The 15,030-nt window shown below is 47.5% G+C and overlaps 1 protein-coding gene across 4 annotated transcripts; it reads right to left on the bottom strand.

Annotated features, from left to right (window-relative positions):
* Positions 1–338: 338 nt before the first annotated feature.
* Alg12 (ALG12 alpha-1,6-mannosyltransferase) lies at positions 339–14,853 on the bottom strand. Of its 4 annotated transcripts, XM_055627157.1 has the most exons (11): positions 14,736–14,853; positions 14,036–14,250; positions 12,317–12,504; positions 12,111–12,243; positions 9,552–9,725; positions 8,770–8,964; positions 6,697–6,800; positions 5,856–6,079; positions 1,379–1,548; positions 1,220–1,295; positions 339–1,068 (listed from the first exon to the last, which is right to left on the bottom strand). In XM_055627157.1, the coding sequence occupies exons 3-11, from the start codon at positions 12,479–12,481 to the stop codon at positions 837–839; spliced, it is 1,473 nt and encodes a 490-aa protein (XP_055483132.1). In that variant the 5' UTR covers positions 12,482–12,504; positions 14,036–14,250; positions 14,736–14,853; the 3' UTR covers positions 339–836. The 4 variants fall into 4 exon arrangements, with proteins under 4 accessions (XP_055483132.1, XP_055483130.1, XP_055483129.1 ...); XM_055627155.1 differs by lacking the exon at positions 14,036–14,250; XM_055627154.1 differs by lacking the exon at positions 14,736–14,853 and having other exon boundaries at positions 14,036–14,729.
* Positions 14,854–15,030: the final 177 nt, after the last annotated feature.

Genomic DNA, 15,030 nt, shown 5'->3' with positions numbered 1-15,030 from the left:
AACAAAAATTAAAAAAATTCAAGACTGTCCCCTAGCCGTAATATACCTGCATACATCTGAGCATGCACACACACACACACACACACACAGCTTTATAGCTGTGTACTATCCTAGCAGAATGTGCTATCCAGGCTATGTATGTGTGATATCTGTAAACACATGAGCTTGTGTGGTATGTGCCTGCATATCGGATGCATGATGTGCAAATGTCATCTGTATGACTAGCACTGTCACACTTCCACATGAATGTTCAGCACGGACTGGCAGACACAGTGGCCCCTACTATGAAACCAGGGCAGAGACTGTCTCCAGAAGTAACCACAAAACAAGACACAATATAAGAAAACATAACTTTATTCTTGTTCTTTATGAGCATGTGTATGTTTTAAGAATTAATTTGAAATGAGGATGACATGCCTTGGACTATAACAGCTGAAATAATGGGTGGTGTGTGTGTGTGTGTGTGTGTGTGTGTGTGTGTGTTTGTCTACCCTGTGCTGAAGCTCTGGGTTTATACTGTGGTCTCCTGAGGCCATGGGCAACAGTGGGTTCAGGGACAGGACATACACACCGAGAGTCACTGCAGAATTAGGGTGGCAGGTTGTTCTAGCCTGGCTCCCCATTTCCTCTTAGTTGTGAATATAAATGAGCCTAACTATGCAGACAGGTCTGCATAGGCTACTGTCCTGGGCTCCACGGTCCCAGCCGTGAGTCCTAAGTGTGGCTATGGCAGGTGGACACCAGGACATGCTGTAGTCCTTGGCCCTTTGCTGTTTTTCTGAATTGTCTTCACTGAGTAGGTGGCCACACTTGATGCTCCTGGAGAGCTCATCCTTCTAGACTGGCCTAGGCTGCCGTTCCAGAAGCACTAGCTTCGTCTGCAGGTTGACATCAAAGGGGGGCAGTTTTGTCAGGTTCAGGCTCACACCTGTAGTGCCCTCAATACTAGCCAGGACACGGTGCGTGTCCCCGTAGAGGGCCAGGTGAACAGGCACTGCCTCCATAAGGATGTGCGTGTAGTCCTGCATGCCCACGGCTCCAGGCTGGAGATCTTCCCTCTTGTCATACCTGGGAGAGAAAAGCCAGCTGTAAGCACGCACTCGTCTTCACCTAGGTCTCACGCCACCTCTCCCCACCACCTAGGTGCCACTGGAGTGCCTTCTAGGCGGCTTCTGTGAGAAGCAGCTCCACCTGCAGCTACGGTACTTCAGAAACAAACCTCCAGTCTCTGTTGACCTGTAGAAACCGCGACACCCCTGTCTGGGCAGCAGCCACATCAATGTGCAGAAGGACATCTAAGAAAAGCAAATCTCAGTTAGACACCGGCATGACACCTCACAAAGGTCGAGGCTGGTTCCCTAGGAGCACCTGTACCGACCTGTGTGGGGAGGCACCAGTTCATGGAGCCGTCGCATCGCGACACCACCAGGATAGTTGAAATGGGACACATAGAGGGATGTGGCTGTAAGTGCTGTGTTCACCATGAAGTGTCCTATCACGAGCAGAGTTCCCACCTTATACAGCCAAGACTTTTTATAGTTATTCAGGCTGAAAAAAGAATGACAGTAAACGAAAAGCATATGGTGGCAAGAACACCAATGTATCCACGCACATCTGGAATATCAACCCACTCCAAGGTCACCAAGTCATTAAAAGCAGTTATATTAATCAAGTCTATCTCTGGAGAATCAGCCAAAGAACAAAAGAGCTGTGAAACTGCTTTTGAGAAAAAGTATCAGCGGCTCACCTGGGACCATATGGTAAGGAAAAGCAGACAAAAGCCTGGCATTCCTGGGCCCTTTCTGCATGCCCCATTGATTGATTGGTTGATTGTTTTCTTGAGACATGGTTTCTCATTGTAGCCTTGGATGCCCTGAAGCTCACTCTGTAGACCAGGCTGGCCTTGAACACAGACATCTGTCTGCCTCCCAAGTGCTGGGATTAAAGGCGTGCAGCACCACTGCCTTGCATCTTCTTAAGACTCTGGGTCCCTCACCTGTTTAATTCTGGGTGAAGATCTTCAAGGAGTCTGTCTACAAGCTGATGATAGCTAACCCATTTCATGTTCATTCAAGGCCAAAGGCACAAAGAGTAACTGAGGCATCTTACTGTCAGCTTTGCCAATGGCCTGCTCCAAACCCACAGAAGGCGCCATAAGTCTCCACTTGCTCTAATCCCACAGACAGATGACCCCCTGATGAGATCGCCCTCCCGGCAGAATGCTCATCTCAGGGTAACTGGACTGTCATCTCACCACCTGGCAGAACCAGAACTGAGATAATGATCAACCAGACCACACTGTGACCACGACTACTTAACTATGCATACCTCTTGCCCCTAGCTAATTCTGTTTAAACCTAAAGCTCATGTCAGTCCCCCTCATCTGTTCTTTTGAATGTGCTCATTCAACTCTTAATTGTCGTATGGGCACAGGCAGACTGTCGGGGGTCCTGACCTTAGGCTAAACTTGCCCTAAAAACCTCAAGTAACCAAAATGACCAAAATTCCATCTGAAAACTTCATGTTGTATGCAAGAGCACAGGCCCAAAATCCTGGTGCAGGGAAGGCTGAAGAATGATGGCATGTTTGAAGCCAGCCTGGATTGCATAGCAAGACTGTCTCAAAACAACTAAAAGGGCACTTGCCTTGTAAGCCTGGTAACCTGAGATCCCCAGAACCCACATAAACATGGAAAGGATGACTCCAAAGATTTGTCCTCTGACCTCCACACTCATGCCACGGCATGTGCACACACGGACCCAATAATACACATACATAGAAATTTAAAAGTAAATAAGTAAGAACTTCAAATTTTCACTCAAGATGCTAATTCAGGTTTGTATTAGCTTTTTCAAGGGATGTTTAAAAAGGCACCGCATCATTGCTTAGAGTAGAAGTCCAGGTTACTGCTTCCTTCTGTTGTGTATAAACAAACCCCACAGCAACTCAAGAGGACTGCTAGGCAGAGTTCGAGAGGGTGCCTTATACTGAGATAGCTTTCGGCAAGATGAGCAGCCAAGTCTCACACCCCCTGTGGCTGCCTGCTGAGAAGAGCCCAACCCTGCACCGGGGCCAGGGTTAGCTCACCCTCCCTCCCTTACCTTCCTAAGACTGACTTTGGTTGGGGGATGAGTAATGGTATGTGCGCACCTTGGTGCACTAATGCAGGCATCCAGGCGTGCTATGCGGATGCCAGAGAAGGACATCAGGTCTCCTGCTCTACCTCTCTCCGTCTTACTGCTCTGAGACAGTGCATCTCAGTGAACACAGAATCTGCCAGTTTTTCAATTAGGCTGAGTCACAGCAATCCATCTGTCTCTGTCCCCCATCACCACTACCACAGTGCTGGAGTTAGAAGTTAGCTTTTTAAAGAGGTGCTGAGGACCCAAATGCAGGCCCTTATGCTTGGGCAGCGAGCATTCTCTTACCCATGTCACCCATTCCTTGGCCTCCTGAACACTGGGGTTACAGGGGTGTACTATCACCCCTAAGCTCCCAGAGTCTCTTTTTGTTTGATAGTTTTTGTTTTTTAAGATAGGTTTTCTCTATGTAGCCTTGGCTGTCCCAGACTTGCTGTAGACCAGACTAGCCTTGAACTCAGAGATTCACCTGTCCCTGCCTCCTTCAGTGCTGGGGTGTGTGTGTGTGTGTATGTGTGTGTGTGTACGTATGTATGTGTGTGTGTATACATATATTATGTGTATGTATGTATATATGCATGTTATTTTGTTTAATGTATGAGTGCTCTGTATGCATGTATACCTACATGCCAGAAAAGGGCATAAGATCTTGTTATAGATGATCATGAGGCACTATGTGGTTGCTGGGAATTGAACTCAGGACTTCTGGAAGAGCAGCCATTGTTGTTAACCACTGAGCCACCTCGTCAGCCCAAATGTCTTTATCTTTAGTCTTCTTGGTCACTTTCAGGGAACAGCTTTACATGTATTCTCTAAGTCATTCTGTTTAAGTCGGTTTGCTACTCACCTACACTGATCTAGATTTTAAACTTATTTAAGTATTTATTGATAAAGGGCCATTTATTTGTTTATTTAGAAAGGGTCTCCTGTAGTCCAGGCCAGTCTTGAAATGGCTATATAGCCTAAGGTGACCTTGAACCTCTACCTCCTGAATGGTGGGGTTACAGGCCTGTACACCTGAACCTAATTTATGTTGTGCTGGAGACTGAACAGAGAGCTCTGTGCACGCTGAGCAGGTACTCTGCAAACTGAACTTCATCCCCAGCCCTTTTGCTGATTTTTGTTTTTTGAGAAAGGCTCAGACTGTAGCTCAGCATGATCCGGAACTCATTCTGTAGCCATCCCAGCTTGGGATGGCACAATCTGGTGTTCCCAAGTGTTTAACTTCCACTCCACCTGCTCCATCTAGATTGCTGTAGACAATAGCATCCCCACGACCCACTCCTCAGCGTGCCTCTAAGACCTGATTATGGCTATAACACCATAGCACACTTCAGCTTGAACCCCTGTATCCAAGCTGCAGCTCAGGTCATCCAAAACAAACTCTGGATTCTCTTCTGTCTGCCTCAGTGTCTTTAAAGGACATATTGTAAACAAGCATTGATGGGACATGGCGCACATGGCGCTGTCTGTTTTCACACTCAGCCCTCTGAGGTTGACTTTAAACAATGGTGGTAACAATGGTGTTAGCAGCTGTGACAGAGACTGTGCAGCCCAGAGAAGAATGTGTGCTCTTTGACCCTTTAAAAAATAGTATACAGGGGCTGTAGAGATGGCTCAGCAGTTAGGAGCCTTGTCTGCTCTTCCAGAGGTCCTGAGTTCAATTCCCAGCAACCACACGGGGCCCGCAATCATCTATACTGGAATCTGATGCCCTTTATTGGCCCTGCAGGTGTACATGCAGATAGAGTACTCATATACATAAATAAATACAATCTTAAAAAAAATAGCCTACTAACCAAATTTTAAATATAGATTTTCAGCACAATTTAGCCCACTATATCCCCCCAACTAAGAGATAGAGTAAAGCAGTATCACCAACTGGGAACTCAGTGTTCAAATAGGTGAGCCTATGGGGACAGTTCTAATTCAAACCACTACAGGTCCCCTCATACTCACGTGTCAACACTTGGCCCTTAGCGAATGGTGCTATTTCAGGAGCCTCTGGAAACCAAGAGGCTGGAAACCACAGCTGGAGCCTCTCTGTGCCCCACAATGAACAAAAGCACCACCTCATCTCCAGCCATCCTCCAGCCAAGACCAACACCTTCTACCTGATTGATGGATCATTCAGAGCCCTGGAACCCATTCCAGGACCAGCCATCTCCCTCAGCCTTGAAGGCCTACCTTGGCCATGTCTCCCAAGACCAGCTCTGGGACAGTTAGCAAGGTGCTGGGTAGAGACAGAAGCAAGACTCACAAGCAGGGCAGGAGGCGTTGAGCACTGCCCAGAGGCCTCCTGGTGCACTGAGGACCACAGACATCCAATTTGTCAAAAATCTCAAGTGACAAGGACACTCTGACAATCCTTGAATTTAAGCACGTAACTTTTTTCTAATACACCAAATAATCTTTTTTTTAACTTAATAAATTTCAAATTTGATTCCAAAACAAAACAGCTCTACTCATGTTAAACTTGCAAACTTACTTTTTTTTTCCTTTTTTGAGACAAGGTCTCACTATGTAGACCACGTTAGCATCAAAACCAGAGACCCACTTACTTCTGCCTCCTAAGGCATATGCTACCCAGCACAGCAAACCTATTTCTAATGAAACTGTAAAAATACCTAATCAACCAGGTAATTCCAATCAGCAACCCAAAAAACACAGTCAAAATGAAAAAGCAGACAAGAATCTCAAGGATGGAGCCCTCACATGTAGGTGCAGCCTCTGGCAGCCATGATGTTGAAGGCAGGGAAGGTATAGATGATGAACCGCAGTTCCTTGTGTGGGAGAAGCGAGTATAAAGCCACAAATCCCAGGCTTGGCAGGGACAGTGCATGGGTCCTCCTGTCCACTGCACCCAGGGGTATGAAGAGAAGGCTGCAGCCCAGGCCTCGGGGCAGGGCAGAGTAGAAATACCACAGGAGTGGGGAGGTCTTCAGGTCGGGGTTAAGGAGGCACAAGTATGTCAGAGACAGAGTCACTGTCCATAATGGAACTAGGATGGTAACAGCATAAAGGCTGAAGTAGCCCCAAAGGAAGTTATGCCAAAGGACACGTCAGAGGCCTGCTTAGGAGGTATGGGGATGACTGATTTTGAGTGCAGCATACCCTTCCTAGCCACAGTACAAGTGAGGGCCCCAGAGCACTATGGGAAGGAAGTTCCTTCAGCTTTCTTCCTTTCTTCACAATATTAATGGATGAAGCCAATATGTTATCAAGTCATAGCTAGGCTGTCCTTTCTTACCATGAGTCTGTCTGAAGTACTCTAGGATAAATGTGTTAAGAAGCAGACTGCCCCATGGACCATGGGTTAGACTAGGTGATTCATAGGGAGATGTTGCCACAGGATAGCTAGAAGGTAGCATGGGCCTCAGCACCACCCGTGGGCAGCAAGTCTCAGGTGTGAGCCACAGGAAAAGCTCCTGCCCTGACCCTCAGACAGCCACCCTACCTGTGCTGGACCAGCTTGCTGAGAGGGAGTCAGGAGACGGAGGCCAGAGCCATGGCGCTGACTAGCCCGTGCTCTCTTACTCTAATACTGAAAGGATACGCCCCAGTTGGAACTTTTATTCAGGACAGTGTTGTACCAAAGCACCATTCCTTCTGGCCATACAAGGTATTGCCAGAAATAGGAGTCCACAGCAACCGTCAGCCCTAATAACAGAACAGAAGTGTCCTCAGTAAGGAATATGGCCAACTATAAAACTCAAGCCTCAACCCACAGATGCCCTGTGCTTAACTGTCCTCACAAAGTGGCCGCATGGCCACAGAAACTGCCAGCAGCTTCCCATAAAAGAAGGTGGTGGTGTGTGACACCATTAACCATCAAGTGTCTTCCCCAGCACAGGACACACTGCCCTCTTCCTGCCTGGCCAAGCAACTTTAAGGACAGTGGGTACATGCAGGCTTCTGAGTAGAAGCCACCTCTATGGACAGGACTGGGATATTCTACTGCTGCCAGTTCAGATCGTCTTATTTACATCTAAAAAAGAGGGCTAGAGAGATAAATCAGTAGTTAAGCAGCATACTGCCCTTTCAGAGGACCCAAGTTCAGGTCTCAGGACCCACAGAGAAGGCACACAATTGCCTGTACTTTATACCAAGAAAAGAAACAGTCTTCTGGACTCTGTAGGTGCCTACAATCACACACACATATTCCCATATACAGACGTGTGTGTGTGTGTGTGTCTATGTGTGTGCATTCAGAAATAAAAAATAAAATAAAGCTTAAAAAAGTTTTCTTGGGGGCCAGTGAGATGGCTCAGTGGGTAAAGGCTCTTGCTGCCAAGCTTGATGACCTTAGTTTAACCCCTGAGACCTACATGGCAGAGGGAGAGAACTCACTCCCACAAGTTGTGCTCTGACCTCCAAAAGTGCATTGTGGTGTGCACAGGCTCACGTGTGGCCATGTATGTACACAAAAACACACGCGCATGCACACATACACACAGACAAGCTAAATATAATACACAAAAAAACAAGACTCAAGGGTTGAGGCAACAGCTTAGTAAAGAGCTTCCCTTGCAAGCAGGAAGGCCTGAGTTGTATCCTTGAACCCACATAAAAAGCCAGGTATGAGTTGGATGTGGTAGCACACACCTTTAAACTAAGCACTAGGGAGACAGAGGCAGGTGGATTTCTGTGAGTTCAAGGAAGACTGGTCTACAAAGCGAGTTCCAGGCTATATAAAGAGACCCTGTCTCAAAAAACCAAATGGATATATATGTATGTATATATGTGTATATATATATGTACATACATACACACATATCCATCCAGGCATGGGGCTGGAGAGATGTCTTAGCACCCACACGGTGGCTAACAACTGTCTGTAACTTCAGTTCCAGGGATCTCATGCCCTCTTCTGGCCTCCATGGGCACCAGGCACACAGACAGTACACAGAAACATGCAGGCAAAATACCCATACCCATAAAATAGAATTAAATATATCTCACAAACAAACAAACAAAACAAAACAAAAACAAAAACAAAAAACACCTAAAAAACCAAAAAACCAAAAAACCAAAGTGGCTAACTCCTAAGGAATGACACAGAGGTTGACCTCTGGATGCTACATGCACATGCACATACCAAGTTTCAAACTGATACACTTGTAATGCTAGTGCTGTGGAGGCTCAAGCAGGAGGAGCTCAAATTTAGGTCAGCTTGGGCTATACAATGGGTGTGGTGGTTTGGATGAGACAGGCCCACATAGTCTAATAAATCTGAATATTTGGTTTCTTGTTGTTAGACAGTTTAGGAAGGACTAGGAGGTGTCGCTTTATTGGAGGAGGTGTGTCAATGGAGCTGGGCTTTGAGGATTCAAATGAGCCCACACCAGGTTCGGGCTCATTCTCACTGTCTCTGCCTGATGCCTGTAGAACAGGATGTAAGCTCTTAGCTACTGCTCTAACGCCATGCCTGCCTGCCTGCCGCCATGATGATCACGGACTAACCCTCTGAAACTGTAAGCAAGCCCCAATTAAATGTTTTCTTTTATAAGCTGCATTGGTCATGGTGTCTCATCACAACAGAACAGTAACTAAAATAGTAGGACTCTGTCTCAAAATAGCAAAAACTGAAAGTGAAATACACACAGACAAAGCTGAGGTGCTGACTTGCCTAGACAGAGAATCCCTGCTGGGATGGCATGCCGGAACACTCTGGCCACAGACATTCTTCTTTGGTACAAGGTCAGCAGCAGCATAAGGCCCAGCAGCATGCACAGCTCAGCTCTGAAGCCAATAATGACAAAGGCTGAGAGCCAGATAAAGCGTGCCCACCTACGCTGCAGCCAGGCTGTGAGGGCTGGTAAAACTGTAAAACACAAAACACACAGATAAGGGGAACTCACTTTCTTATTATAAAACACATACCCACAAATCCCTCTATGGGGGCTGGAGTGATGGCTCAGCAATTTAAAAATTGGCTGCTCTTGCAGAAGACCCAGGTTCCACTCCCAGCATCCATGTGGCAGCCCACAATTGCCTGGAAATCCAGTTCCAGAAGACCTGATGCCCTCTTCTGGCCTCTGCAGGTACATATGGACATGATACGCTTAAATAACATACAGCAGAACACTCAACACACACACAGAAGCTGTAATGCTCAGCACTGCAGAGCGTAAGGCAGAAGGATCTAGCACTCAAAGGCCAGCCTGGACTATATAGTGAGACTATGCCCCCAAATACCAAAAACCAAAATACACACAGACAAACCCTAGAGAAGCTTACTTGCCTAGACAGAATGCCTTCTGGAATAGAACACAGGTGCTCCAGGTAGCATTTTCCAGAAAGTAAGCCTGCTCCGATAACAGAGACCCAGAGCAGTTTATGAGGAGCCCATGAGGTGGGGGTCAGTGCTTAGCTAAGGGGGGTCAGAAGGTACATCCTGAAGCTACATACCCACAGCCAGGGCCAACACGTTGGGCAGGGTCCGCGTGCAGTAGAACATGAGGTGAAACTGTGTGGCTGACGTCCAGCAGAACATGGCTGCCACCTTGGCCCCGAACTGTCGTCTCACTTCTTTTTGTAACGTCCAGAGTCCAAAAATCACACCAAGCCCAAGGACTCCTCTGACTAAATCAAATGAGCAACAAAGTCACTGATGTGAGCCACCCAACAGCACACACAGATGATGAAGCCAGGGGCTCTTTGGGTGTCAACCACAGTGCCAGCCAGTGCCAATATACTACCTGGACCTCACATTTGGTACCAGAAGTGGCCATTAGGGACCTGGGCCTATGTTTGCACTGAGACCTGCACCATTCAAGCTTCTGACTTTGAGCCCCACAGAACTAGCTGTCTGTTTGTCAAATGCTGGGCAAAGCTGGAGAGCAGTGTTGGAAGGGCAGGATAAGCAGTGGCCTCTGGCAAGGGGATGTGGAGGACATGGCTGAACTCAAATCCAACTTGTAATGCATCCAGATCTTGATGCATGCAAACACCAGCGGCAGGAGCAGGGGCAGGGAAGATGAATGGGAATTGTCCCTGAAGGAAGTGATCTTCTGAAGATAGGTGAGTCAGGAACCTCTGAACAGGGCCAGTCCACATATTCTCAGAGTAGACAAGCCTTACTAGCCAGTGGGTGCCACGTCCTAAAATGATGGCACAGGAAGCTGGCAGTCATGGCAGGACGGGAGCTGCAGACTTCTAAAAGCCAACCCAGGCATTCAGAGTGAGCACCAGGCTTCCCTTTTTCTGCATGCTCATGGATTCAGAGCACAGATATCTCACTTCGGAGCTGTGTCCACAAAAGTCTGGGTTTGGTTTCTGCACGATGCTAGCAGGGAGCCTGTCTAGCACTTCTGTTTACAGTGCCCAGGCAAAGCTCTTTACTTCCTCAAGGTCCCATCTGCTCATTCTGCACCCAGATCCTAGGGCTCCTCCTGCTTTCCATTTTTCTAAACTTCTGTTAGAGCCCTGGACAAGGACAATTGGTCACACAACCTCCATTCTCGGATGGCTACCATAACCCTGAGAAGAATCTTTGGGCCTCTTGCAGGAGCTGGCATACATCAGAAATCCCAGGCTTACAACAGCCGAGGGGGAATATGTCACTGTGCAAAGGCAGTGGGCATACCTAGCTGCCCCAAACAAAACTACCACAGATTTCCTTCAGGGAATGAGGCCTACAAGCTGCCTCTACATTTGGGGCTTCCTGATGATTGCCAACACCAAGGCTGTGATCTACAAGCTGCCCTGGGGCACTGGCAGGGCTCCCTATCCTAATCAGCCTTTCTGAGAAGTGGGCTGAGTGTCTCTTGGGAATTCAGTTTTTAAAGCTTTCCACGTAGGCTAGACAAACTGAACTCTAACTATGGCCAGCTGTGTTAGACACAATCAAATTTTTTGAATTTGAAATGTGTGATTGTCAGCTAAAAATGTCAGGCAGGATGTGTACACACAAATGTTCTTAACTTAGTATAAGATCAGGCATGATGGTGCACACCTTTAGACATAGCACTTAGAAAGGCAGAGGCAGGCAGAGCTCTATGAGTTCAAGACCAGCCTAGTCTGGTCGACAAAGCGAGTTTTAGGACAACCAAGGTTACATAGTGAGACTATGTCTACAATAAAAAAATAAAAATAAATAAAATTTTTTAAAAAGTCCTCCAGTTCCAGGGGATCTGGCCCTTCTTCCAACTACGATGGGCACCAGATACATACATTAAAAAAAAAAAAAAAAAAAAAAAGTAAGGGTATCAGCTACAGAAGCAGTGAGCTCTGATCTCCAGTACAGCAGTGTCTTGGGTCTGTCACCCATGCAGAAATCATTTTAGAACACCTCAGAGAAGCCAGGTATGGTGTCATCCACCTGCCATCCCAGCTGTCAGAGGATGAGGCAGGAGAACTGAGTTCTAGGCCATCCTGTGCTACACAGTGAGTGAGACCTTGAACTTAAACTAAAACAAACAAACAAACAAACAAATAAGCAAATATAAATAAAAACAGGAGCCACAGTGTCCTCAATACCCCCAAACAAGTATCTGAAGATACAAAAACATTAACTCTGGTCTGATCATTACATCATATATCTGGGCTAAAATACTGTACTCTGTCCTACTAGTAGATCTTATCTACCAGTCAAACCTTCTGCAACAATGAAAAACTTTAGGAAGTACTCATAGGGGCACAGAGAAGGGCTCAGGAGCTCTGTATGAAGACCAGCGTGATGACCTCAGACCTCGAAGTCTGTCCGCACATTCCCTGTAGAGTGTGCAGACTCTGTAACAGTCGAGGCTGTGTGTTTCTGAGGCCCCGAGCTGAGACAGGAGCAGTGGGCACTGTCTTCTAACCCTGCATCTAAAGTATGTCATGAGGACTTCAGCCGAGTCTAAGGTATAGCTTCTGCTTGCTTGTCCCAAGTCTAGCTGCAAGGCTACAGTGAGTCCTCACATCTCCCACCCTCCCCTCCCCAACCCACATGTAATGTCACAGTTCTCACCCTTGTAAGGCCCTTACCTGTCAACTGAGAATAAAACTTGGATACTTCCAACAATGAAAGCACATAAACTACAGGGCTGGAGAATACGGCAATCAACAGTGGCCCAAGGAACGTCCTGGGAACAACTCCAGGAAACTCATGGTGGTCGTACTGCAAGGAGAGAGAATGGTCAGTGCAGAGGCTGGGGAGGTGCAGCACGCCTCCGCTCCCAGCAGTGGCTCACCTTGTCTGTGTCCAGCTGGTGGTACAGCAGGTCATGCGTAGCCTGTAGGTTGAAACTCTCCTCTACCTTGGTGTAGGGACAGGCAACAAGATGGATGGCAGCTACAGTGACCAACAGTCCCAGAAGCAGCAGTGGCTGCCTGCCTGATGATTTCTTGCCAGCCATGTAGAACTTTAGACTTCATGTACCTTCACAAGACCAAAGACAAGAAATTAACACTGTTACCTTATGCATTCAGACAGAAAGAGCCCTTAAAATTCTTCTTGAGGTCACAGTGGTAAGATGTGGGGCAAAGAGGAGCACAGCCTATAAGCTACTCTAATAAAGACTGTGTGTGTATATATGTGTATATATACAATGAAATATATATATATATTTCATTCTATCAGATCTGTTCCTCTAGAGAACCCTGACCACCACAGCTTTTAACTTTTTTAAATTAATGTTTATGTATATGGGTGTTTTGCCTGCATGTCTATCTGATCCCCTGGAACTGGAGTTACAGATAGTTGTGAGGTGCTGTGTAGGCGCTGGGAACTGAACCCTGATCCTCTGAAAGAGCAGTCAGCACTTGTAACCACAATCCTCTCACCAGCCCCAACCCTTTAAAATATAATAATTATTGTCTTAGTTAGGGTTTATATTTCTGTGATAAAATACCACGACCAAGAGCAACTTGGGGAAGAAAGGTTTTGTTTCATCTTAAACCTTACAGTCTACCACACAAGGAAATCAAGGCAGGAACTGATACAGATGTCAAGAAGGAGCGCTGGTTACTGGTTTGCTCCTCGTGGCTTGCTCAGTCTGCCTTGTAAGAGCATCCAAGACCAGCAGCCCAGGATGCCACCACTCACAGTAACCTGGGCCCTCCCATATCATCAATCAAGAAAATGGCCCACACGCATGAAGGCATTCATGAGACTTTAGCAGAGCGTAATAAAACAGCTGGCAACTGCTTCTCCCAAGTGTGGTTACAAGGCTACAGTGAGTCTGGCCAACACCCAACCCCACCTGGCCGGCTGCGTTAGACACAATAAAACATACTGACATAAAAAAGTGTGATTGTTGACTAAAAGAAAATGGTCAGGTTATGGAATAATGTGTACGCTATGTTCTCAACCTGGCACAAAAACGGACTGGGGCATAGTGATGAACTCCTATAATCCCAGCACTTGGGACACTGAGACAGGAGGAACAAGAGTTCAAGGCCAACCTGGGCAACTTGTTAACACAAAGCCCTGGGCTTAGTCTCCAGAACTACACTGGTGCATTGGTGGGATGTGTGTATTCCCAGCACCTAGGAAGTAGAGACAAAAGGATCAGAAGTTTAAGGTCATCCTTGGTTATACAGAGTTCCAGGGCAGCTTTGGCTATGCGAGACCCTGTCTCAGAAAGAAGGGGGAAGGAGCCAAGCCATTGAGGCAGCAGCGTGGGATGTGCTGCCTGAGAGACTCCGACGTAGCTGTTCCAACTATCTGCTCTGCACATCTTTGAAGGAAAACCAAGCCTTAGGGTGAATATTATCCATAGAACTCACCCAACCCTCCTCCCTCCCAGTCAGGACATTTCCTCACAGGCAGAAAGGGGTGTGTTTTCTGCTGAGGACCAACAGCAGCTATTTCCAAAGACAACAGAAGACCAGGGTGAGTTTGGAATACTCAACGAAGAGCAAAAAACAACACGAAGTGGATATTGGCTAGTACATAAAAAAACACGTACCACGGGAGTTGGGGGAAGCTGTTGGGCAGACATACCGCTAATCGCCTTCCAGCAGCCAAGCTCAAAAAAGCCATATTCTTAGCAAATGTGGTTTCGAGAAGGAGGGCACCTCAGATTAGGTAGTACGCTTCAAAGATACTGTTGTCCCTGTCAATTAGGATTCCAAGGCTTCCTCGGAAACTGTCCGAATCATTCGTTCACATTGTGGCTCTGAGCTGGAAACAAAAATGAGCTGGTGCAAATAAGGCCTACTTGTCAACCAAAGACCAGATGAAACTGTATTATTTGTACAAACAGGTGTTCTCCAAAAATTCAGATAATGCATATTGCTCCTCACTCAAGCCATTTGAAGTTCGGAAGGTCAAGTGAGCCCACTGCCTGAGGCCCCTGTGGAAATGTTGGCTACTTTGTGGACCCTCAACCACATCGAGCCGGTCCAACATGCAGAGCTCAGTTCACAGGTGACAGCTGCGGCCGTCAGGTGAGGAGGGTGGGGAACGGAGGAAAGGTCCAGGTCTCAGGTGAGATGCCCCCAGCAACATGCTCAGCCTCTACGTGAGAAGCCCGATCCCCAGGTGAGTTGTTCAGCCCCTAGGTGAGGAACTCAAAGGCTATCACGCGCGCTAAGACAGCCCGCTCGGAAAAGCCCCAGCCTGGCCGCCACCTCCCGAGTACCCAAATCCAGGCGGCTAATGCTAACCTCTTCCGCTCTCCGCATGACCCCTCCGAACTCAGCAGACTGCCCTCAGGAGGAAGCGGGCTGTGGAAACACGGTCCAGAAGCGAAGTCTTTGCCCGGGCTTAACATGGCCACCATAGCCCAGACTAGCGACAGAGGCGGGCTCTTTGAGCCCGGAGTAAAGATGGCCGCCACAGGCTATGAATGGAGGGCGGGACACGAGGGCAGGCTAGAAGACCGCGGTCCCGCCCCACTCTCGCGGGATGCTGACCCGGGGCCTTCTCATTGGTGGATTTTCGTGGCGAACCCCAATTGGT

Source organism: Psammomys obesus, unplaced genomic scaffold (genome assembly GCF_907164565.1).
Source record: "Psammomys obesus unplaced genomic scaffold, mPsaObe1.curated_primary_1811, whole genome shotgun sequence".
In the NCBI taxonomy this organism is placed as follows: domain Eukaryota; kingdom Metazoa; phylum Chordata; class Mammalia; order Rodentia; family Muridae; genus Psammomys; species Psammomys obesus.
Note: the sequence above shows the minus strand (reverse complement) of the source record. Positions and strands in the feature narration are given on the sequence as shown.

Excerpts from the sequence above, each read along its gene's own strand:
- Alg12 (XM_055627157.1), bottom strand. The coding sequence starts at position 12,481 with ATGGCTGGCAAGAAATCATCAGGCAGGCAGCCACTGCTGCTTCTGGGA. Across the intron at positions 9,726-12,110 it reads GTTTTATTCTCAGTTGACAG|TCAGAGGAGTCCTTGGGCTT; the intron begins GTAAGGGCCTTA and ends CATTTGATTTAG. Across the intron at positions 1,549-5,855 it reads GCCAGAGGCTGCACCTACAT|CCTGAATAACTATAAAAAGT; the intron begins GTGAGGGCTCCA and ends TTCTTTTTTCAG.